The sequence below is a fragment of the Ochotona curzoniae genome, unplaced genomic scaffold, assembly GCF_017591425.1.
Source record: "Ochotona curzoniae isolate NIBS_2020 unplaced genomic scaffold, NIBS_Ocur_1.0 contig_1, whole genome shotgun sequence".
Taxonomy (NCBI): domain Eukaryota; kingdom Metazoa; phylum Chordata; class Mammalia; order Lagomorpha; family Ochotonidae; genus Ochotona; species Ochotona curzoniae.
Window position 1 is genome coordinate 22501958 of NW_024464918.1, and position 25280 is coordinate 22527237.

Consider the following 25280-nt stretch of genomic DNA (forward strand, 5'->3'; position numbering starts at 1 on the left):
GTGAGCAGAAATTGGTAAAGCTGACCTCCAGTTTGAACTTCTACCCAGGCCTAAGCTGGCCTGGTGTGGCTTCTTTTCTGGGTATGTCCAGGCTAGCAAATGGCCATTTCCGTTGTGTCCCTTGATCCCATCCGAGCGCCTACACAGGGCTGCTCTTGTCCGTTGCCAGCCCCCTGCCATCATCTCCATTGAGAACAGACTTAAGTGGCCTCAGGAACCAATGGCTCAGAATTATCCCCTGCAAAGTCTGTCATCATCATGATCCTCTACTCAGTGGCCAAAAAAAAAAAAATAGTTCTACAAAGTTCTACTGGATCAGAGCCGGGGAGTCACATTACATGAACCTCTCCCTTAGGAGAAATGGACTTTATACTTGGCAAGTAAATAAGACAGAAAAACAGCTAGTAAGGCATCAGTATTTAAACTGGACAGTTCTGCTTACTGTTCTTGTAAGTAAGCACCAAAGAACAGGGAGAGACATGATTCCACTGTGTATTTAGTCTTCACTGATTTAGACTTCTCAGATGTGTGGGCACCTCACTGGTGCAATTCTAGTCTGTAAGGATAAATCTGTTCAATGTTTTAGTTAATTATTTTAGCATTAGACAGAAAGAGGCCAACAATGAAGAAAAATGGAAACAAAACAAAAATTTGTTTCATTTTTGAATCCCTGTGCTTAGGGACTTCATTGAGAAAAAAAAATGCTTTCTTAAGAGTCATTAAGAGATTCTTAAAGAGTAAGTTGTACTGTCTTTTCAAATAACATTTAGTTTAAAATGTACCCCTCCTAATGATGCAGCTTCATTAAATTATGAAGGAACCATGCGTTCCCTGTGACAATATTCTCTTCTGATTCTCCGCAGAGGCAGGTCCCTGCTAATCATCAGAGGACAATTAGGCTGCAGGCAACATGCTTACTACAAGGAAGCAATGAGCAGGCTTGTTGGCAGGGGAAGGGAATGCCCTGGTTTGTAACATTTGCTAATTTCCATGATGTGAATCCTCTCATGACTAATCTTAAGGGAGGACGTTCACATCACTAAAGAGCAGATGGAAGGTCATGGGCACAGTGGGCTCTTGCTGGTCAGGTAGCCAATGTGATGTTGACCACAGCATAGCGCAGGGAGGTGCTGGGGACCTCTGCTACACCTGCAGTCTGATCCCACCCATCTCCTTCTGGTAAAATCCTTTATTCCCCATCAAGCTTGAGAATTCTGACCTCTTTATGGAGTGTTCTAGTCCTGAAGAGTCACACGGAGTCCAGTGTCCATATGTCCATATGTCACAGTGTCACAAGAAGGAAAAATGTGTTTACATCCAAACATTCCTTTTTCAAAACATAAACAAGGGTGTTTTGGGTAACAGTTGCAGCACTAGAAAGGAAGGATGCAGCTCATTTACTTGTAACTCTGGGTGGTGAAGTGCTCGCTACGGGTCACACAGTTAGTGGACAAATGAAATCCCAGGAGTCAGGCCCAGGATGCTTCACTGCACTGTGCTTCCTCCTCCAAAAATCTACATCCACATGTTCTGAGTCAGAGGTGTGGAGTGGTGAGAACTACTGTCAGCTTTTTTGGGTGCCTACAATTGAAGTTCCTGACCCAGGTGCCAAGAAGTGTCCCGAAAAGATGATGCTGAGAGCTCTAAAGGTTGTTGTTCTGGCCATCTTCTTCTTGGGGGTCTTTGGTTTGTTCCAAGGCTAGGTTGGCTTGCCTTTTATTAAAGTCCTTTTTTACTCTTCAAAGGAAAAAAGAGAGAGAGAGAGAGGGCTTTATGCTTTGGAAAGTATTTTGAAAGGATGGCATTATTTTAAAAGTTTGAATGGTAGGAAGGAACAGAGAGGTTTTTCATCTGCTGGTCCCGTGTGAGTTATTCAGAACAGCTGGAGCAGGTGGGCCAGCCTCAAGTCAGGGCCTTTTAACTCAATCCACATCTCCCAAAGGCATAGCCAAAGTACGTAGCCATCACTGCTACCTCCAAAGGTAACCATGGCAGAAGGCTTGAAAGTGGAGCTGGGACACTCCATTAGCATTAGAACCATTGCCCCAAACATCTACCTCAAAATGATAGCATCAAACTAAACAATCTATGAAGAGCTATGACTCAAGGAAACCTTAAATGCCACATTGATTTCAAGTGTTTAAATATCTATTCCTCATAAAATCTTAATGCTAGGCCAATTTGCCTATCAAAAATGTTTTAATATTTTGGAGAAAAGTTTCTGAATATTTCTTAATCTATCATGGATTTACATTACTTTTATAACTAGAAAACGATTTAATGTTAAAAATATATTAAGCCTGCACAAGTAATGTCCGGTTAAAATACTCCATTATTTTCTGGGCTGCTGTTTTGCCAGTAGTGACTTACTTTTCTCTGTTGAAAATAATGAACTCCTTCTGGACAGATTCAAGATGCTCTTGAAGAAGACATGTCTTCCAGATGCGCGTTGAGAAAACAGAAGTGTGGTTAGTGGGCAAATCTGGATCCTCAAACCTGTAGAGTGCCCACTTGATGAAGAGCCCCCCATCTAGGAAACATCGAAGTAGCCTCAAAAGGGACACTTGGTGAAGGCAGTTCTGGGAAAAGGCTGGAGTAGAAACGATCAAAACCTGACTCCCTACTTCAGCACTTTGTATACAGGCAGAAGCTGTCTGCTGTAGCTGCTTTTGAAGCAGTCTGGATCCTACTGAAGGCTTGCAACTTCCAAGAGAAGTAGCGGGCTGTAGAGTGCAGTTATTTACGATTCATTAAGCTCTATAACACAGCGGCAACTGCTCACCCTGGGCTCTCTAGCACTGTGGTAGGAAGCTGTGCTCCTTTTCTGGCACATAGCTTTCATGAGCAAGTATGGAAGGGAAGGACCTGGACCCTCAAATATTGAGCCTCTTGGGTCTGGTCTCTGTTGGCCATTTCCAATCCCAGAGGTGAAAAGAAGCTACTGGACATTCTGCACCTGTTCATGCCAGCAGCCCCTCCCTCTTAGCCTGAAGTGCCTTCCAGGAAATCTAAAGGGGTAGCATCCTTTCCTTCCTACCTTTATTTTTGTGTTTTTTCTTTTTGGGAGCCAAATATATTTACATATGTGGGAGAAGTTAGAAGGTGGCCACCCATGTCCAGGGAAAGGTACAAGCTCAGAAAAGAACCTAGAAAGTTCTTAAGCTTCTACCTCAGGCTAGGTCTTGGTACATACACATCCCATAATAACAAGACATGCTAAACAATAAAAGCAACAAAATCAGAAAATTCTGGGGAAGATGAAGAATCTGATCTGAGTTGTCACTTTATCAGATTCCAATATATGGGGAGAGAGATCTGGTAGTAGAAATACTAGACAAAGATTTTAAAGCACCTTTCTTAAAGTTAACCAAAAGAGGTGATGTTGCAGAGAAGTGAAAGAAAGAAAGGCATTATGGAGTTAAACTATAATAAAGGGCCAGTGTTCACCCACATGGGAGACCTGGATGTGGCTCCTGGCTCCTGGCTTTGGCCCAGCTCAGTCCTAAGAAAGCCAACAAACCCAGAATAAGATAAAGTCAGAGACGCTCATATGGGGGCATTATAATCAAACTTTCTAAAGCCCAAGGAATATGTGGAGAGCAGCAAGAAAGAGAAGCTGCTTGTCACATACAGGGGGTCTTCAATAAGATGAGTACTGCTCTTCAGAAACTTCTGTGGTGAGGGCTAGTGTATTTAAACTGCCAAAGAAATGAAAACCCAGTTAGCCAAGAATCTTATATTAGGCAAATTTGTCCTTCAAAAATGAGGAATAAAGACACCCCCAAAGAAACAAAAGCTGCACCAGTTCATTACACCTGATATGTAAGAAATGTTGGAAGGAGACTTGCAAAGTGAAATGAAGGGAAATTAAGCGATAACTTGAAATCATATGAAGAAATAAAGGTCTCAGTAAAGGTCAACATTTTGGGCAAAAAGAATTGTTGCAACAATAATCTGTGGCTTATTTTCTCTTCTTACGTAATGTACGAGACTAATACATTAAATTTTATTAATCCAAAGTCTAGCATTACTGCAACTTTGGTTTGAATGTTCTTCCTGGACTTTATGAATAGCCAAAAAATTTCTCTTCCCAATTTATTCTAAATAGCATGTTCTTCTCAATAACTACACTGGGATTCATTAAATATACCTTCCTGCCAGTCAGCAGAGCCCGGTTAATTTGTGAATTTCTCATAGCATGCATTTTCTTTGCTTAACACTGTATCTCAGTTTGAAAATATTTCCAACAGACTGAGAAAATGTTAGTCCCAGAAAAGTGTCATATCCACATCAAAAATGTTTAAAATCTGTGACAATGCGCATCCAAGTTACTTCTGATGAAAGCTATCTTAAAGCAAAAAAATCACATTAACTCATTTTAATTATTCTGTCTCTGACAATTAGAATATATGAAATCCTAAGCACTGGAGAATTTCCTTTCCTCCATGAGTGCTTAGGTGATAGGGCAGGGAGCCGTAAAATGCATAGAAGTTGGGGTGTGGGGAGAATGAGAGAGGAGAGCACTGAGCTGTATCCGACACGCTGGAAGACCTGAGTCTTTGCAGTGTCAGTCACAGGGGTTTAAAGGACAGGATCCTGGAAGCATGAAGCGCCATGGAGATTTCAGGAAGTACACTTATTCCTTAATATCTATAATAGAAATCAAGGCCATCATGAAGGTGCAGAAATCTGCATGGATTCCCCCAACCCCATGATATTTTATTTAAACAAAGATACGAAATGCGTGCTTGCAGGTGAGTTTGTGGTGTGACATTTTAGACCCCTGAGCCCCACCCTGGATCTCTAGGGGCTTGTATTCAGCATGTTCTCCTTCCATTGCTTTAAAGGCGGAAGTCTGAGAAGCACAAGCGAATAGATAAGTCCATGGGAAAAGCCAAATAGAAAATAAGAAGGGAGGAGAGAAGCAGAAAGAATGCAAGGAGCAGAGGTTGCACATGACTGGAAGGGGAATTCTGGTTGAGAACCCTGAATCTCCTCAAAGGCAAGCAGAGCAAATAGAGGCTGAACTCTCGGATGGAGGTGACACCAGGGATACCTGGGGGGTTTACCGCAGGTAGACAAAGAGGACTCCAGTAGGGGAACAACTTGGGGGAGTGAATCAGTGAATAGGAGCTTGCTTTCTGTCTCTCAGCCTTTCCACTAATTAGCTAATTCAATACATAAACACAAATTATCACAGTTGACAGTTAACATGCACCGATTACTGTGTGAAATGCCTTCTTTCCCTTACTGTGTTGCGAGGTATTGACACAATGTCATTCCTAAGACACTTCCTACTTAATATACAAAGGAGCTAATACCTGGAGAGATGATCTATGTGACTGAACATTTATTTCAATCATTGCATGTGCATCAGTTGCATGGCTAATTAGTAGGTCAGAACTGTACACTATGCTGCAGTTAGCCCTTTATGGCAGAGAGAATTCAAATGTGATGACAACTCCCAGTGGGGAAAAGGGACGTGTGCTCTGACAGATCTTATAGAGATCTGATGATGGGCTAGCCCTTTGGCACTGTGCCAGCAGTGCTAGCTTTGCCTGTGTACTGAACACCTATGTAATGACGGCCAGCACTGCACATCCTTCCCCAGACTCCATCTGTTAATAAGATAATGCCACCCTTTGCTGCTAATCCCTATTATAAAGTTAGCTTTTCAAGCTTACCTCTTTCTTCTCAGTACTAATTCTAGCTCTTAGCTCTGAAACACTACAGGCCCTACTAATTGCATTGAGGTGAAAGAAGTCCATAAAATTACAAGAAGAAAATGACACTCCATTTTTCTCATTTATGTAGATAAAAGCATGTAGTGGTCTGCATAATTTTAAAAAGTCAGCTTCATGCAAATATTCCTAGTAAAGGCTCTTATTAGACTCCTGAACTTCAGGGATTGGTGCTAAGCTCTGTGGAAACATACACTGCTCTCCAGCAAGTCTAGCAGGCTGAACAGATTTCTTATTAAAAAAATATGTCTGCCTGGTAATATAATATGTACGTTATATCTCTTTTCCTCAACGTTATAAATATCTACAAATTTTCATTACTGGTTCATAAAGGCCCTCACCTCCTTCTTATATAAAAAGAGAAAAAAGCAAAAACCTGAGCTAGGCTTTATCATTTCAACAAATAATTGGTGTTATTTAAGACAGTATTGACGAGCACCTCCTATATGCTTGGTCCTTTGGAATCATATAATTATCTATATAAAAAAATTCTGATTTCTCAGTCCCCGCTTGCAAGAGAAAATACTTTTTGTGCCTCTACTGTTACAGGCACTGTTGGTGTAAGCTAAAGGCAGTGGCATGTAAGATTGACCTGCTTTTCACCCAGAAAACCTTTCCCTCTAAAGGAGTGAAAAAGAAGAAAAACAGATAAACTGATACATAAACCATTTATAAATATATTAATATGGTGAAGGAGATAAAATAATGGAAGCTAAGATAGAAAGTGACAGCAAGGTGATCACAGCTTAACCAAAGTCCTATTGAGGGTATGAAGGACGAGAGAAAGCCCTGATGTGAATATTCCGGGGAAGAACATTGCAAAGGAAGCCACAAGCATGGTCAAAGGCCCTGCAGAGCCAAACTTGCAGGCCTGTGTGCTTGGAGGGGCTGGAGCGAGGCTGAGGGCACCGTAGTGTGAAGACAACGGGAACGAGAAACAGAGCATGTTGACCAAGGTGGCATGAACATACATCCCTCAGCTACTTCTGAAACTTTGGGAGTCTTAGATAAATGGTGATAGCTTGATCTTCCCTACACTTTTGGGCCTGTTAACAGATTGGCTGTTATCTAATAGCTCGAGCCAAGCTCTGTGGAGTCACAGAAAAGAGAAAGTCTAGAGAAGTGAGTTGGTTGTAATATAAAGAATGAATCATTGGGAGGAAGTGACAAGCAATGAACAAGATATATTTGCAGCACAGCTAGCATTCCAGGGAAGTACCAGGAAATAGTTGAGAATGGGAATCTGCCAAAGACCTGGTTATCTGAATAGAGATGTGAGCTTTAACTAAATGGCCATTGAAGGGAATAATGGGTATTTACTTGCGTCAAGAGCTGAAGTCAGTACAAGACTACGCGGTCTTTATCGCTGAATGCAGGAATTGTGTCTCATTCATTTCTATCTCAAGAGTTTAGTATAGGAACTGGGTGATGATAGGTGTTTGATGACAGTGCCCCAAATGGATGGATAGATGTTTGAGTGAGTGAGCAGGTGAGTGGGTAGATGAACAAGTGGCTGGCTGATTGGTTGGTTGGATGCATGACCTTAGAGGGTTATAGCTGTCTGTTACTTCACTGTTGTGATAACACACAGAACCACATGTGAGTACAAAAACCTAGTGAGTCCCTGTAAGTTACTGAAATCCGAGTTCAGACAAAATCGTATGCTTAGTCCCCAAATGAATTTTAAGCCAACCTCAGCTACAGCAACAATGTTCAGCTAAATAAGAATTCCTGTTAATAAGAATGTCCCTGTGGATAGACACTCTGAGAGCCTTGCTGCCAGAAAACTCTGCCTATACGAAGAGCAGACACCACTTCCAGGGATGGCAGATCCCACAACCTCTTCCTAGCAGAAGTGGATCCATAAACAGCCAGATGTGCACCTGTTACACTGCCTCTGGATCATTTTAGCTGCAGTCACCTGAGACAGGCTTGGCCGAGTAGAACTTAGCTCCCAAGAAATTGATCAAGTCTGACTTGAGGACAAGGAGGGTGATGATTAAGTAGCAGCAGAAATGCACGGGAGAAGTCCACCTGTGTAAAGTTGCTGCTGGGATGCCCAGAGGGGTGCACCCTTTGGGAAACCCAGGTGCTTACTAGTTCTTGGAATCCCGTAGGGCTTAGAAGTGGGGTGCCAAACTGACCTTGCAGAAGGAGCTCTCTCACAAAGTGCAACCATCAGGGCCCTGTGTTTGGGGACCTGCTCACCTGAGAGGAATCACTTTTCCTCATCTCCTTCTCCTTCTTCGCCAGACGCTTCTTTTTCTTGTGAAGAGGTTTGGACTCCAGAATCATTTCTTCAAGTTCAAAGGTAGGGTCACAGTTCAGTCGGCCTTTCTGTGGGAAGAGTTGCTGACTCTGATTCCTGTGCCATTTGACAGACTTACCAAGGGCCTAACAAGGCAGAGCAATAAGAAGCAGCTAGGTTGCTTATAATCCCGTGCTCGGGTTTATAATCATTGGTTACCAGCACCGATTTTCACAGTCTTTGACTAACGTATTCTGTAGCCCAAGCTACAGTTACCCTCTCAATCTTTAGTCTTTAGGTTGTTTCTTAAAAGTCCCAATGGCCAAGTAGACCAGAATCACTAAAGGCACTAGTCCTGCATCCAAACAGATTTCTCCAACCAGGATTTCTGAACACAGGCTCAAGAGTCTGCCCCATAGTCAACTCCCCAGAGGATTCAGGTTCACAATAAAGTCACCATAAGGCAGCGTTTCCTCTCGGGCAACTTTGCTGCTGAGAAGAATGGATGGATGAGAAAGATAGTGGATGATGCTCATCTCTAGTGTCTTGCATGAACTGAGCTACCGGTTGTTTCCTGGCAGCCAAAGGGTGGTCAGGAAAAAGCCTGACATCATCCTTCTAGTGCTTTCTAAGTCAGGCATCTGTGATGCTGGAATCCCATCGTGCTATTCCTTCCCAACTCTCATCCTGCACTTCCGCCCAGCACACTCATTAGAATACCTCCCTCCACCACCCTAGGCAAGTACCTCAGGTGGTCTTAAGAACAGCCAACTTTGCGTTATTTTTAATAGGCCCTAAAGAGCACATTACACCTATGACTGAATCTGCTCCCCAGGCCCTGGGTGCCAAGAAGGAGCCCGAAGCCTGATTGGTGCCCTTACTTTCATCAATATTCTCCTAGATTCTACAGATGCCCTGGATCCCATACCCACCCAGTGGAAATGATTTCTCATTGGCTCTTACTATTTTAGATCCCTGAGGTAAAACTAGTCAAGGAAGAAGGATGAATGATAAGAATAAATTCCTTATCCCAATTGCAGCAGTTTTAATGTTTTAATTCTCTTGTAGTGCGTACATCTTAGGAATGAGAAGAAGAAAAAATTTTTTTCCCATTATCAAGTTCATGGAAATGATTATTTTGGGGGGCAGGACTAGACCTTCTGGTTGGAAGTGAAAATTTCAACATAATGAACAGGGAATCCCAGTGTGGCCACTGAGTAGCTGTGTATCCTTTGATGAGTAAATTACCCTGTGTGTGTTTAAGTTTCCCATCTGCGGAATGGGAATTTTGTGACACGGTTATCTCATGGGGCAATGGGTGGGTCTGGCACATGGGGTCAAGTGCATGGGATGCGAGTTGTTTCCCCTGTGTGTGGATTAACTCACATTAGGAATAAAGCCTGGAATGAGCCTCTTCTGCAGAACCGCATCCCAGTTCACGTCGTTCATGTAGGGGAAGTTCTGAATGTCAGACAAGTGAGAGAACCGCTGGTCGGGGTTGGTCTCCAGGAGCTGTCAACCAGATGACACGCAGCAGGGTTACAAGGAAGGTTAGTGGCCACAAAAACCAAACAAGACAAAACAAATTCCCTCTAAATGTTTTGAAGTACAGAACTGAAGGAAATAAGACAGTGCTCTCTTTGCAAACCTCATAGACAAATCATACAGATGAAGTATGATTAAAATGAGACATAAACAGAGCCTGACCATGTAACCAAAAATACCTTGTCTCCATTCAAGTATGTCTCTATTCCTGGTTCTCCTACTTATTAACTAGAGGCATGTATATTCCCTAAGTCCCATTGTAACCACCCATGGAAAAGGGATAATGACAAGGCCACGTACAGGAAGTGCCTAGACGATCTGTTCCTGTCGGTGGTAAATGTTCACGCCATCTCACAGACGACACTCATTTCTCATAATAATTGGAGCTGTTTGTAACATTGGGGTAGCTTAGATGAGTGGAGGCCTTAACTATTAGAGAGTTCTGGGTTTTACTAAATGGGATTAAAGGGGTTTTTTCCCCTCTAGCCACTTCAGAGCCAACATCACATGAGTTGTGTGATGTGTGACATAATGAGTCAGACTCCCACTTGAATGAATCCTGGTTTAGGCCTTGAATAAACAGATGGATGGAAGGGTTGGGAACCGAAGAAGAGAATAGTAGAAGGAGTTCAGGTCCTACAGAAGGGTGGACTCCCTGTGCGTGTTGGGTTTGAGATGGCTTTGGGACCCCAAGGGGACTTAATGAAGCCATAGGTTTCAATTAGTTGTAAAAAACACTCTAGTAATAATTGTGATTGTGTTAGTAATGTATGTTGGTAGAACACTCTAGTCATGTATGTTCACAGGTTAATAATGTGTTATGTTCTGTATGTTAGTAAAAGCGCTCTAGTCATGTCTGACCACACCCAACATTCTATGCTAACTTGGCAGGCAGCATTCATTCATTCTTTTGTTATACAGTCTTCTTACCTTTTTAAGAAGTGACACCATTTCCTGTGACCAGGCCGAAGGGTAAGTCACAATGGCCGTCTCAAACATGTTCACAATTTCCTTGCTGGAAGTGTTAGAGCGAATATGATATGGTCTCTTAAGAGAAGGAAGAAATGAATCTTTATTTTTATAGGGAAAAATTAAAACCTTTTATTATGCAAATGTTCCAAGCTAAACTTTTAACCAATAAAATGTCAATCTCAATTTCTAATTGTTTTTAGCCAGTGAGTGTGAAACCAAATGTATAAGTGGCCTCATGTTGCCAGATAGCCTTTTTTAAAGAGAGAGAGAGAGAGAGAGAGAGATACATGACAGAGCCCAGCGTAGTAGCTTAGTGGCTAAAGTTCTTGCCTTGCATGCACGAGGATCCCAGATGGATGCTTGTTCATGTCCCAGCTGCTCCACTTCCCATCCAGCTCCCCGCTTGTGGCCTGGGAAAGCAGCGGAGGGCAGCCCAAGGCCTTGGGACCCTGCACCTGCATGGGAGAGCCAGAAGAAGCTCCTGGCTCAGCTTAATCTGGCTCAACTCTGGCTGTTGCGGCCACTTGGGGAATGAACAAGCAATGCAAAATCTTTCCATCTCTTCTTCTCTCTGGAAATCTGACTTTCTAGTAAAAATAAATATATCTTTTAAAAAAGAGATGACAGACACCTATAATTTCCTATGAAATAGAATTTTAAAAAGTTGGTAATTTCACTGAATCAAGAAAAACTAGTTAGTGAGCTGAGTCATCCTCTAAAAAGAGAATTTAAAACTATTTCACAAGGTAATTTTCATAGGTATTTACACAAAAAACTGAACAAGCACCTAAAAAAATGGAAGTTAAAAAATACTATGTGAATGTTGATTATCAAAAGAGATACATAATATTTTCATATCCTGTTTTTTTGCTGTTTGAAAGATAAAAAGAAAGTTCAAGACAAAGAAGTCCTCAGAAAACATCAAATCTATTCCTAATTACCAGGAGTAATTTAATAAGGGGTTGAACATTTTATGTTAAGGCAAATGCTTCTTAAGAACTGTTTTTGAAGAGCTAGAACTAGTTTTAACTTGCAGGGGAAAATAAACTGATGTCCACTAGAGGGCAGCCGTTAATAATATTAATTTATTTTGTCGTGAGAGTCTGGAGGTATGTGTTTTATGTGAACTGTAGATAATGTAAAACTAGATAGAGTTCAGACAGTTCTAAGATACATTAAAAGTGAAAACATAGAAGATGAACAATATGGACAAGTAAAGTGGGAAAGGAGACCAATCCATGTGTTAGTAGTCTAGTCATATTTCAGGAATATGAAGGCAGAAGATTTGCCTCTAAGGATATTCAATGGATATAAACTGTATATTCCCTATATTTAAGATAAGGGTCATAGGTAATGCACAGCTATCAAGAATGGGGACCTTTGTTTCTGATTTTTTTTTCAATATTTATTTTTATTTGAAAGGCAGATTCACAGGAAGGAGAGATACAGAGAGAGAAATGTTTCATCCACTGGTTTGCTCCTCAAAGCCAGAGCCGAGCAGATCTGAAGTCAGGAGCAGGGCTCCCCTCCAGGTCTCCCACAGGAGGAAAAGAGCCCTCTGCTGCTTTCCTAGTCCATAAGCAGGGAGCTGGAGGGGAGGTGGGGCAGCCGGGACATGAACTGGTGCCCCTGTGGGATGCTGGTGCTTGCAGGCAGAGGACTAGCCAGTTGAGCCACTGCACCAGCCCCAGGGACCATTGTTTTAGGATGGCAAAGGGAGAATAAGGTGACAAAGAGATGAACTGTCCGGGACGTAGTCATCGGCATTGCGATCAGTTGAGAAGCTGTCAGGGATGTTTCGAAGCACGTTTCTCTCATTGAGACATAGTTTTCTGTCAACAAGAATGTGAAGGAAATTGTATAGCAGGTCCCTCTGTGATATAGTTGTACTGATACTTGTAATTAAATGTTAGTATATAATTTTCCTCAGATTAGCTGCACTTTGAGATGTAATTGCATACTGCCCAGTGGTTGATTCTTCTGCAGTTGTCAAAATTGATTTGTAGTGATTTGTTCCTCGGCTCCTGTGATGTGCATTTATTCTATATCCATTGAAAGTTCCATGTTACGGATTATACTGAACCCCACAGGACGAGGTCTCACCTTTACTGAAGTGATACATACGGGAGAGATGGAAAGATTAAGAGCAGCATACTTGATAACAGCAAAAATTATTGAGGGTAATTTAGTCTTTAAGAAGAAAACAAATTTAGGTGTTTTGATGAAGTTATTTGTTTTCTCATTTAGTGGAAAAATAAGTCTAATTGAAAGATGATTCATGCTCCTATTTTTGCAAGAGAAGCAACATATTATGTCTATCTGAAGACAGATCATCCATATGAAAACACAAAAGATTTTCATTTCCATACTATGCAATATTCATTCTTGCAGGTGAAATTCAGATGTCAGAGGGAATTTGTTTTCTTTTTTATTAGTTTTTAAATTCTTCTTCTTATTATTAATTTTTTGTGTGTGTTTTCTTAATTGAGAGTTTTCTTTGCCTCAAAGACTAATTGACTTTTATTTTCATTTGTTGTGGTTTTCCGTATTTACTAACACATTTGAAATCAGAGGGCTGCTCGTAAGATATTAAGTACAGCAATGCATAGGAGAGGTATGGATCGTTTAGAGGTATGGGTCAGCTAGAGAGCCGAGAAAACTGCTTTATAGGAGGTGTTAATTTGTCATAGGCTGGATACACGGGCAAGAGCTAAATATGAAAATAAATATCCCCTAAAATGCCTAGTAACATGTTGAAATATCACCCACCAGGGATATTATATTAGGGGATATTTCTCTTTAAAAATTTTTTTTTGTTTTGAGGTTTTTCTCTTTTTATTCATTTTAATCTTTTTCTTTTTTGTTGTTGGATATTTCAATAGTATGAATGCTCCATCTTAGAAATGACCGAAATATATTATATATACAGATTCTGAAGAGCCATGTAATCAAGATATATCTTTCACTTTACTCAAATTCAATTCCCAAATTTGTGCAGTTTTCTTTTAAGAAGATTAGAATTTGTCATGGGAAATATCTTTATAGGCAAAGGAATAAGAAAGAGGAAAACCCACGGGATGCTCTAAGAAGACGAGGAATCTAAAAAGACTAAAGTGAGTTCATGAAGGCTCAGGGCTATTCAGATGGAAGCAAACTCCAAAGTGTTAGCCTGAGTCTAAAGGACAAAGAATGCCAAAATCAGACACTTGAAAGATAGTGGAGTAGAGAGGTTGGGGCGGAGCTGGGTGGAGAGTAGGAACAACCACAGAAGTAAATTATGGGAGGGAAAAGCATGTTCTTAGTAAATTTCATCCTATGCTTGGTAAAAGATCTGTTTTCAATGGGTGATACTTAAACATGTTACTAGGCATACTGAATATTATTAGGTCCTTGTTTTACCTTGTGGCTCTCAAGTTTTGCTTGCGAAGTATGTTAATAAATAAGTGTAACTGGCTTGAGCTATAGAAGGGGCTGGAATGGAGTGGTAAGAATATTCTGGGCAGAGGTCAAGGGTGAAATGAGTAAGAATACAGACATTTTAAGTCACTGCCATATTTAGTTACTTGATTTCTTTATGAAATGGGATAAAATCCATCACAAGATGGAAGCAGTAAGATCGGAGGTTACCCATGTTTGGCTTAAAAAGATAGTCTGGAATATGCTTAAAGAATGTTGTTATGCTGATCTCCTCAGAGAGGAAGATAAATAAATTAATGTTAAGTGTGACTTAAACTCTGTAGAGTGATAAAGCAGTTGTATTAGGATGGCTTTAGAATAAATCATCTTGACTTTCTGGAGCAGGACAAACTTTTTAGACCATGATGGAAACAGCACCAACATCTAATAGTTGTTTCCATACGTGAATAGGACAACTGGTTTGAGGATGGCACTTCTTTTCATGCTTATTTTCATTTACTTGAAAGGAAGAGAGAGAGATTGAGAGAGAGCAGTGCCTTCATCCATAGGTTCACTCCTCCAACGTCTATAGGTGTCAGATCTGGTCCAGGCCGATCCAGGAGGCAGGAATCACATCCGGCTATCTCTCTCACATGAGTGTGAGGGACACCTCCAACACCTGAACTGTCACCTGCTGCCTGCCAGGATGCTGTGTTGGAAGCAGAGCAGCCAGGAGTTGAACCAGGCACTTCAGTATGGGATATGGGCATCTTAAATATTGTGTTAATACACTATGCTGCAGAATCTGTTCAGATGTAGGACTTCTAGCAGAGAAACCATGCTGGAGTGATGGGAGATCTTAGAAGGGTGTGGACAGAGGCAAAAGAATGACTCCAAAGCAGTTAGAGTGATACAGTATCTGAATGATGATTTCAAGGCCATTTAGTTTCCTAAGATGAGCAAGTTCGTAAAGTCTGGGTGACTATAATCTTTGTAACTCCTTGATCTCAGAAGAATCACTACTTTTGTCTGTTACCAGCACCTGGAAAGCATGCAACCTGTCAAACATTCTAGGCTGCTTTCCCCCCAAATTTGTATGTTTACGTCTTAATCTTTAATGTGATACTATTCTGAGATGAGGCTTTTGGCAGCTAATAAGAGTTGGACCAATCATAAAGGTGGAGCCTGAACAGGGCAGGGTGATGGCCTCATGGGAAGAAAAGAGATGTCTTTCTCCAGCAGCAGAGGACACAGCAAGAAGACAGCCAGCTCCGAGCCAGGAAGAAGGCCCCCATCAGATACTGTCCATGCTGGCACCCTGATCTCTGTAATTGAGAAAATATCTTTCTGTTGTTTAAGCCATTCAATCCATGTGATTTAGTGAGGCTAGCCCTCTAGTTGCTTAAGACCGATCTTGGTAAAGTTGGGGGGTGCTGTGGTAACAAATATTTAAACCTATGGAAGCAAATTTGGAATTGCTAATAGGGAAAGGGTGGAGGATTTTTGATGTGCATGCTAGAAATAAAGATGCTAAGAGCAAACCTGGAGAGGCCTGACACAGACACGTCAAACATCCCACTGAAAACCTAAGGAAGGTAGTCCTCACGTGTCAGGTGGCAAAGAACTTGTCTGAACTGTCTTCTAGTGCTTTATCGTATGTAGAATAACAAAACTAGATTGAGGATCTTTCTCAACCAAATGATGAGAACATGTTTGGTTCCTTCTGGCAGCTTATAGTAAAATGGGATACAACAGATGAACCACTCCCCCCCTATAAAAAATAAATTCCTAAGTAAAAAGGGACACAGAGATTAAAGATTAGGCAAAAATGGTGGCCTATCCATATTAAAAACATTCTTTATTTTGAAAAGAATTCTACAGGCAATATTAAACAACCAAGTGTTAAAAACACACAAGGAGACACCACCAGTTCTTAAAGGAGAAACAAAAGGTTGAATGAAATACAGACAGGGTGTTCCATTTCTTTTTACCTGGTAAGACCACTGTGACATTTGGCAGAAAACATGTGTTTTGTGTTATAGGGAAAAGGATTCCAAAAGGAATTCTGGGATCATCGGAGCTGCCATTGCAGCCCTGGGTCTCAAGTGCATTGGGTTGGGGAGCAGAGCTGCCCCAGGGCGGCACCCTCAGCACTACTGTGTAGGTGCAGCACTCACCAGAAGGCCATGCGACCACGGCTCTTGCTGAACATTACATAAGGGAGTCCCCTGGGCCCCACTCCCAGGCGTGGGAAGGACACAGCTCTCCCGGAGGCAGGCAAGTGAACCAAAGGTGATTACTCCGAAGCCTTCACGGGTATTCACGGACTCTGTCTGGCAGTGTACACTGATTGGACCTGAGGAATTTTGCCTTCCTGTTGTTTGTCTTTTGGAACTGCATTGGCCACCCGGTATGTATCGTCTTTTAGAATCAGATAACCTGTTTTATAGGTTCCCAGCAAGAAAGGAATTCTACCTCAGGAAGAATCTTAAGTGCTGTCTCATCCATATTTGACTTAGATGACATTCAATGAGACTTTTGGCTTAGACTTTAGTGTTGATGCTAGAATAAGACTTTGGGGCTGTTGGAACGAATTGAATGTATTTTACGTATGAATGGGGCATACACTCCAGAAGTTCATGAATGGAATGCTATGGACTAGATGTTTGTGACCCATCCAAGTTCCTGTGCTGAAACCCTGACCCTCGCTGTGATGGTATCTGTAGTTAGGGTCTCTGGCAGGCAATTAGAGCTAGGTTAGGCCTAATAGGATTAGAGATTTAGAGGATTTTTTGTCTCCTCACTCCTCCTGCTCCCTCATACCCTCCCCTACCATGTGTAAACACAATAAAAAGGTTAGTGGCTGCAAGCTGAGAAGATGGGCCTCTCCAGAGTCAGCCATCCTGGTACCCTGAAACAAAACCTACTGTGAGCAGATAACTGTTCTTTGAGCCACGCAATCCATCGTGTTAGGGTAGGCCAAGCTGTGACACCACTTAGACAGACACCTAACATGCAATAGCTTGCAAAAATTGTCTAAAACACACCTTTTATCAGATTCATTTTTAATCTGTATTTTTCGAGAAAAGAGTTTTTGGTTTAAGAAATGTTTCTTTTCAAAGAAAACCAGTCTAAGTTTCACTAAGCCCAGAACGTACAAGCCAAATGACAAGTAGGAATCCAGCAAGACAGGACATGAATTCTGTCGCATTAATAATTCACACTTGCCTTGGCAAGTTCTTCATGAATTAGAGTCAACTACTATAACTGCAAAACAAACATGTATGCTTCATTCATTTCCCTCATTTGGGCTTTTATATATATATAGTTTATTTTTTAAACATACAATTTAATGTTTTCTCACATAGTTGGCCCTATATGTAGGATGAAGAATTAATCTGTACATTTGGCAATGCATGACATAGCTGTTTCTAGTTCTCAAACTGTTTGATTCTTACAAAACAACATACCTTTTCAATCTGCAATAGAACTTTCTAGAAAAATAACCAAAAAAAAAAATGAAATTCCACTGTACCCGGCCTCTTAACAGCTCGTATGCTGTCACTCCTAGGGACCACCAATCAACAGCAAAGGAATAACCTGCTTCTTTCTTGGAGTTGAACATTTCAGGTGCTGAAAAATACAAAGTTAGGCTGGTTTTATCCCCTGAGATACCACAACTCAAGTTTCCCAAGATGTTCTCGCAAAAGAGAGTCACAAGCATGAAAAGCATGAACATTTGCGCTGCTATGATCAAACCTGGTTACATTGCTCTGAGGGGCAAGAATTCGTAATTTTCCCCCAGTAGCCTCATTCATCACCTCACATACACAGGCAAGACCAAGCTTTCTTGGCTACATCCTTCTATTTTAGATCATGCACCTGTTAAGAGTTGGGTCCTTTCAAGACTCAAATATGCAATTGGCCCGAAAATCAAAAAGACTTAGAAGATGTTATTGTTGTCTTGATTTGGTAAGTTTGTGCTAAAGGCTCTAAATCTGCTTTGCAGTTGCAAACCAGGCTTATAATCTGGTGCCACAAACAATATGGGGAGTATTTACCGCTTCCTACCTGGATGAAGGAAGGAGGGAAGAGAGAGTGGACATTCTGGAAAAGTCTCCTATAAGATTTTTGCCACAGCTGTGAGTCATATACTTTTTGTAATCTGAATTCTTTGAATTGATTCCAATGGAATGCAAAGCCTCTTGAGGGGTGAAACAGGGAGAATGAAGCATGAAACACGAGCAGATACTGTCTTTGTAATTCACTGCCACATTTCTAGGGTCTAGTATAGACCTGAGTAGTCCAAATCACTGGACAGAAATCTGTCGAGTGAATGAAGGGCATGGGCCATTTTCTGTTACTTTCTTCAGGCCGTTAGCAAGGAGCTGGATTAGAAGTAGAGCAGTTGGGAATTCAACCAGTGCCCAAATGGGATGCCAGAACTATAGGTGGTGGCTTAACTGGTTGTATTACAGTGCCAACCTCAAGTCGGTCTTTATATTATTTATATGAGATTTATTTATAAATTTTGACAGAGAGATGGAGAGACAGAGACAGGGAGAGAACTTGCATTTGGTGGTTCACTACCCAGATGGTTGCAATGGCCAGTGCTAGGCTAGGCTGAAGTGAGAGCCAGGAGTTTCATCTGGTTCTCCCATGTGGGTGGCAGGTGTTCCAATACTTGAACATTTGCTGCTTTTCCCAGGCCCCTTAGTAGGGAGTTGGATCAGAAGTGGACCATCTGAGCCATGAAACTGGCATCCAGATGGCATGCCAGTGTCACGGGCAGCAGCTTATCCACTCTGCCATCATGCTGGCCCCAAGGCAGCCTTTGTAGAGTTAGAAATTAAATGAACTAAATCATGTCAAAATCTCTGCACAGAGCCGGACACAAAGTGCTCAAAGTTGGCAGGTACTCTTCCAGAGTCAAATACCCACAACCCTCAAAATGCATACATAGTAGATACTAATCCTCACATTGTGAGGGACTGACTCTGCCTAATGGAAATAAGTATGCCATAGAAGTGCACCCAAAGGGCTTGCCAAACCCAGTGCGCTCACATTCTAAGCAAAAGTTTGCAGACAGCAAAATCAGTTAGACATGCATAGTGTCAACATCCCAACCCAGGACTGATCCTGATGGTAAGAGCTTGACGCAGCAAGACGAAGTGGGGCTCACATCCTTCTCAATTCACTTTTCATCCACCACTGCATTCTTGCTGCGAATTGCAGCTCCCAATGCAATGTGGGAGATAATGGCTCTGACTCCCTGGTCCCCCCACCAACTGGATGGACAGGCCTGTTCCCCCATTTCCGCCTTTTCAGCATCTCACAGCAGTCATCTCAGCTAGTCCCCAAGGTGATAACTGACAGCCATCTCACTTAGAGAAGCTGCAGAGAATTCGGCAGGATAATCACACCCACTGTGCTAAGAAACTGCCACACACAATCATCATTACTCCACAAAAGTTGTACTTTCTATCATATTGGATCAGCTCTGTAGTTAACGGGAGTGTTCTTTTTCTTCCACCCACTGCGGTTTTGTGGAATGACTATTCTTTTTGCTTCTCCTCTATTAATTTTCAATCACGAAGGCATTTAGGTATACATTCATTTCTTGAACAAATATTCACAGCATTTGATGCACTGAGAAATATTGGTACAACATTCAGACAAAACACCATGCCAACATGTGAGAGTGTAAAAAGCAAACAAGCCTTTGTGATCTCAACTAGGTGAAAGAAAGGAAAAAAAAAAAAAAAACAAAGAGCAAGAAGCTGGAAGGGTGAAAGGCCACCTGCTCCTGTGAAGAAACATAAAGGAGTGGAGAGGGACAAGTTTGCCTTTAAAACGTCAGTCCTTTGTTCAATATTTTTTTAAAAAAATATTTATACAAACGTTCGGAAAAGTAAATAAATTATTAAAGGAACATTGGACAAATCACAGAAGGAATTGTTTGCACGACCACCGCAAAAGATAAGGAGAATCTTGCCCACACCACTGTGTCCTGTACACAACCTCAGACTTTACTGTCTCCGACTTTTATGTTAATCATTTTCTTGCTTTGTTCCATAGATTTACCCCCCACACAGGCATTTCTAAGCAATGGTTCTGCTTCTGATTATTGGCTGTGTAGCTTAGCTCCCAAGGACTGCGGAAGAGTGAGGTTAAGGACCACTCAGCCTCCCACCTGCTCCCCGCCACTCTTCCCTCAGTGCTTTGGAATAAAGGAAACACAAAAAGGAAAAATTCTACTTTTTATATTCTATTAAGTTCTGCTCCATGAAATCCACACTTCTGTATTCTTTGGTGCCCTGATTTCCTTAAACAAGGATGTGTGTACAAGTTTTAACTCCCGTAGATGCACACAATTATTGTCTGTAGATTCTCGGAGTTAGGTGAACATATTTTGCCCAACTGTCTCTCCTATTGTTGATAGTTATTAAGTTATTTACATGCCAAGGAAAGTGAACAATGATCTCATGGACATTTCTGTGCATGTAGGACCCTTTTAAGTACATACAGATTTAGGGAATATTCTCAGTATGTATATATTTGGAACAGAGAAACTACTGGTAATGGAGATGTGTTTATTCACTTATACTAAGGATTGCAGAGTTTTTACCCGAGTGTTTGTGCCAAATAACATATCAGAGTTCCTTTTCATCCACATCCTTGTGCATCCTTGGTATTAACTGACCCCTTGGTTTTTGCCAGTCGGTGAGTGTTAAACTGGCATTCTCTCGATGACTAATGAACGAGGCCACAACTGAGTGTCATTAGCGAGTCATGATTTTCACCACTTGATTTACAGGTTTCTAAATACTTAGTCATTAGATTTGGTCTGGATATAAAGAAAGGGTTCTAAACTACTCACTAAGTATAAAGTAATAGAAATTATTCAGGGATTCTTGTGTACAATAAATGTTAAAAAGGAGATTTGCATTCCATGTAATATCCTACCTTATAAGATCCAGTAATTTAGAATTGGTAGCAACAGAATACAGAATAGAATTTTTAGTGTCCTACAGTGTCACTGTAAAATTGATTTTTTAAAAATATAAAGTGAACACTTACATATAATTCCTCTTGGGAAAATTACCATAAGCATGGACAGCCTCTCAATAAATTGGTAAGCTATGGAAGTCAGATATTTATTTCAGAATAAAATAACATGTTGGCCTTGACTTAGAAGCATCTCAGAGCCCACGCATAAATACAAGGTTATCTATCGATCTATCTATCTATCTATCTATGTATCTATCTATCTTATCTATATGTAGAGAAATATGTTAGTATTTCTCTCCTCATCTCCCTGTCAGAAAAAATCTTGACTTCTAGATTCAAACAGAATTTGGCATAATGCTAAGCCTTTTTTTTTTATATTATTGCCATGTAATCTTGGGTAAATTACTTAGCTTGTGATTTCCTCATTGTAAATTGGTGATAAGTATTGTCTATTTCATGGGGCTATTGAGGAAAAAAATGAGTAAATGAATGTAAAACATTTAGCACACTGTCTTTTCCACAAAAAAGATTTCAATATGTATTAGTCACTGTTAATTACAAGCGTGAAGGCAGGGAGCCTCGCAGATCCTCTCCCAGACCCTAATTTCCTAGCTCTGTCTTGTGACAAGACCAGAAACGTCAATTTTGAAAAAGAATTAAATTATACAGATATTGTACTTAAAATCACCAGGGAGAGGAAAGGACGGTGGCCTCCTTGCACTTCACTCACCATGGAAACCAGCGTTGAAAGCCCAGATGCACATTTTCTGATTTGGCTCCAAGAAAATAGCCCTTCGTATGGAGACCCAGGAAACCTGGGGAATGAACTCATCAGAGCAGCAGCTTGGATATTTCTTTTCATCATTTGAGCACCATGGGTTTTAGACAGAAAAGAAGCTGAGTTTTATGTATTCTGTAATTTTAGAAGGGGACAAAAGAGATTTATTCCTCTCACCGGTAATTGGAAGCCAGGAAATTTGCCAATTGTTCAAATATCATATAAAATAAGTCTAATTTTTTCCCCCTACAGATTTCTCTCTTTTGGAAATTGAGGTGGCTCTGCAAGAATGGGGTTTTTCTCTTTTTCTCTCTCTCCCTCTCAATCCCTCTCCCCACCACACTGCCAATGTGAAAAATAAAATGAAATATTAAAAGAAAGTGGTATCGCTCCTACCCTTTTTTTGCCTATGAATTCCTCTATGCCTGTGAATATGACCACACAGTCAGTACAATTCGTTCCTCCTGGCTTCATCCCACCAGTTTAAAGAGTGGCATCACCCTCCTGAAGTCTCTTAATTGGGGGTAGAAGCAGGAGTAATTTTGTTCTCCCATCTATCAGCAACTGTACAATGTCTAATCTGAATTTTTTTTTTAATTGGACAGGAGGCTCTGATAGTGAAAGCTTAGACTGTTGCCTAATACATTTTAATCCCTATAGCTTCTTATAATGTTTACTTCAAATACCTGAAAATCTGATTCAGAACTGCTCCCCTTGACCCACAAAGATGATTGGGCCACTTCCTCCTCCCTTGTCCCAGGAAGCACTGTTAGTTTTAGGACACAGAGGGGAGATAGCAGAAGTGCAAATGCTGCAGCGTGGGCTCTCTTAGTTGCTGTGAGTGGCTGACACAGCTCCTGGTGTGTGGCGCAGACTCTCAATTCCAGCTACCCTGTAGCCTTTCCTGAAGAGCTTCACAATGCGCAGATGCGTGGGCTCCACCCTCAGCCATTCTGGTAGTGTTAGAGTCTCTTGAGACAACTGCCATCTACGGTAAGGCAGGCTAACAGGAGCCCGCTACCCTCCTCCAGGCTGTGCCCACCCCTGGGCAGGCGAGGGCCCTTGGGAAGTTGGACCACATTCTTGAAAAAAGGTGCTCTCCCTCCACTCACTGTCCTTGCAAAGCTCTGTCTCTGATTCCCAGCAAGACTTGCCCTCAGAGTCATCATTCTTGCAAGCCAACCTACGCTGTGTGGACTCAGGGATCAGCCAGCAAATCCAGTGCCTAAACAGATATTTAGTCTGGAATGGGATGCAAGGCAATTCTTCCCTCAGTCACCCAATAATTTCCAGATATTTAAGATCTGATTTAGCTGCCTTCAGAGAAGTAGGAAATGGAAATATGCCCTACTTTATTAATATGGTAAGTTCCATAAAGGGTGGCAGGAAAGGATTGTCAGGTCCAACTATCTTTAGTTAATTTTAGTTTTGTTAAAATACCCATATAAATGGGGCAGACATTTGACCTAGAAGCTAAGTCACCTTCATCCTATGTCAGAGTGCTTGGGTTCAAGTCTGGCTTTATTCCTGATTCTATTGACACACACCATGGGAAGCTATGCATGATGGTTCAAGTCGCTGGGTCCTTGCCATCTACATGGGAGACCTGAACTGACTTCCCACCTTCTGATTTTGGGCTGTCCCTGCCCAGCCCCCTTCTTTCTACGTCTGTTTACCTCACAAATAAATAAAATACATTTCAAAGTTTTGAAGGATTTTAATTATTATATATGTAAATAGGATATAAATATCATGAATCCTTGCAGAAATTATTGCTCCGATGAATCTATAGGATGATTTTTCCAACAACTGGAATTAGAACACATAATGGAACTGTTAGCACAATTAACACAAGTCTCAGCAATTCTGTACTTTAGTTTATCTCTTTAATTAACCCTTGGTAAATTCTCAATCTTCAGGGCAGGTCCCAGTTCTGCATATCACCCTAAGCAGGATAACACAAAGTAATTCACTCTTCCCGAAAAACAGGTTCTCCTTGTCTTTAAGAACCCATGAAATTGCTGGGTTGTTAAAAGTAAGACTAATATTACAAATAGCAAGGCATGTTGTGGACCTTATAGTCCTATGTAAACAATGGCTCAAATAATACTTCTGTTACTTATTACCATTCTACTAATGACCTTGTCTTCCCTCTCCAACCTTATTTTGTTTCTTTTCATCAGTATGTAAGATGCACAAGCTGAGTGTCTGTTGCTCACAGCTGGGTCACCAGCCCCTAAAGCAGTGACCAGCACCCAGACTCTTAGTAGTTATTTATTGATGTAGCCAATACTTTCTTGCCAGGAGGTGGGTACACACTGTCCTAATCAGCTCAGGAAATATTATTTCCAAAATGTGATCCTGGCCTTCGTAAGCTAAGATCTGACAAGGTGCTTGCAAAGAGAGAATCCTGTCCTGCATCAGCTCCATGCAATCGGGGGCTCCCCTGGCCCATCACGAAGGGACTCAACAGCTTTGGCTACAAGTCCCTATGGATAATGCGACATTTAACAAATGAAAGACAAAGATCGCTTTCTAGGAGCTCCGGCCACTTGTGAGGCCCGTACCCATGTAAGGCTTGGTGCCAGCCATCGTGGTGATCCGCATCTCCGTGGGCAGCATCGCAGCGATGTTGAAATCGGTGATGTGCACATGTCCTGGCGGGAGAGAAGGAGCACCGAGAACGTTAAGTCCCATTCAACCCAGGGGCACAGCCATCCCTCTAATCAAAAGCATCTGGAAGCTAGGTCTGTTCTTATGTGCTAGTTGCCATCGGAGATAGGCAATAAATGCTTAATTATTCTGTTGTCAAGGCTAATGTGGTCTCAAGCCAGCAGCCCTCCAGCAGCCAAACCGTGATAGGAAATCATTAGTCTCTGATGGCAAATTTATACCTCAGCCTCGGAAAGTTTTATGCTAGTTGTTAAGAATTTGCGCTCTAGTTATCCTACTTAGGAAGTTTTAGGAAGCTTTTGTTGGTAGGCAGCATTTTAAATTGGTTTAGCCTATATGTATTATAAAGGAGACAGTCAAAAACTGTTTAAATATCCAATTTCCAAGCATATATCTGGGATTTTTAAAAAAGATTTATTTTTATTATTTTTTTATTGGAAAGGTGGATATACAGAGAGGAGAGACAGAGAGGAAGATCTTCCGTTCGATGACTCACTCCCCAAGTGAGCGCAACGGCCGATGCTATGCCAGTCTGAAGCCAGGAGCCTCTTCCAGGTCTCCCACGCGGGTGCAGGGTCCCAAAGCTCTGGGCCATCCTCGACTGCTTTCCCGGGCCACAGGCAGGGAGTTGGAAGGGAAGCGGGGCTGCTGGGATAGAACCGGTGCCCATATGGGATCCAGGGCGTGCAAGGCGAGGGCCTTAACCACTGCGCCACCGTGCCGGGCCCTATCTGGGATTTTTTTTAAAGGAGCATACACTGTTACCCCAAGTCTGGCAAGAGTGTGGACACTATAGTTATTTCTTTTCCAAAAGAGAGCTCATTTGTTTTCGTGAAATAGCATTCATATATGTATTTTTTCATTGAATAGTTCAAGTTGTCCCCAGTGACCCCCCAATGAAATAACTATCCAGGGA

At 41.6% G+C, this 25280-nt stretch overlaps 1 protein-coding gene across 1 annotated transcript in view; it reads right to left on the minus strand.

Annotated features, from left to right (window-relative positions):
* Nucleotides 1–1187: 1187 nt before the first annotated feature.
* Nucleotides 1188–25280, minus strand: part of STK32A (serine/threonine kinase 32A) — a 104832-nt gene continuing 80739 nt past the window's right edge. Inside the window, exons 6-13 of the mRNA XM_040976034.1 lie at nt 24259–24348; nt 17438–17535; nt 10465–10581; nt 9376–9501; nt 7950–8078; nt 2371–2435; nt 1674–1737; nt 1188–1286 (exon numbers count right to left, since the gene is read on the minus strand). Coding sequence (XP_040831968.1) covers nt 1236–1286; nt 1674–1737; nt 2371–2435; nt 7950–8078; nt 9376–9501; nt 10465–10581; nt 17438–17535; nt 24259–24348 — 740 coding nt within the window. The 3' untranslated portion in view covers nt 1188–1235. The remainder of the gene's footprint in view (nt 1287–1673; nt 1738–2370; nt 2436–7949; nt 8079–9375; nt 9502–10464; nt 10582–17437; nt 17536–24258; nt 24349–25280) is intronic.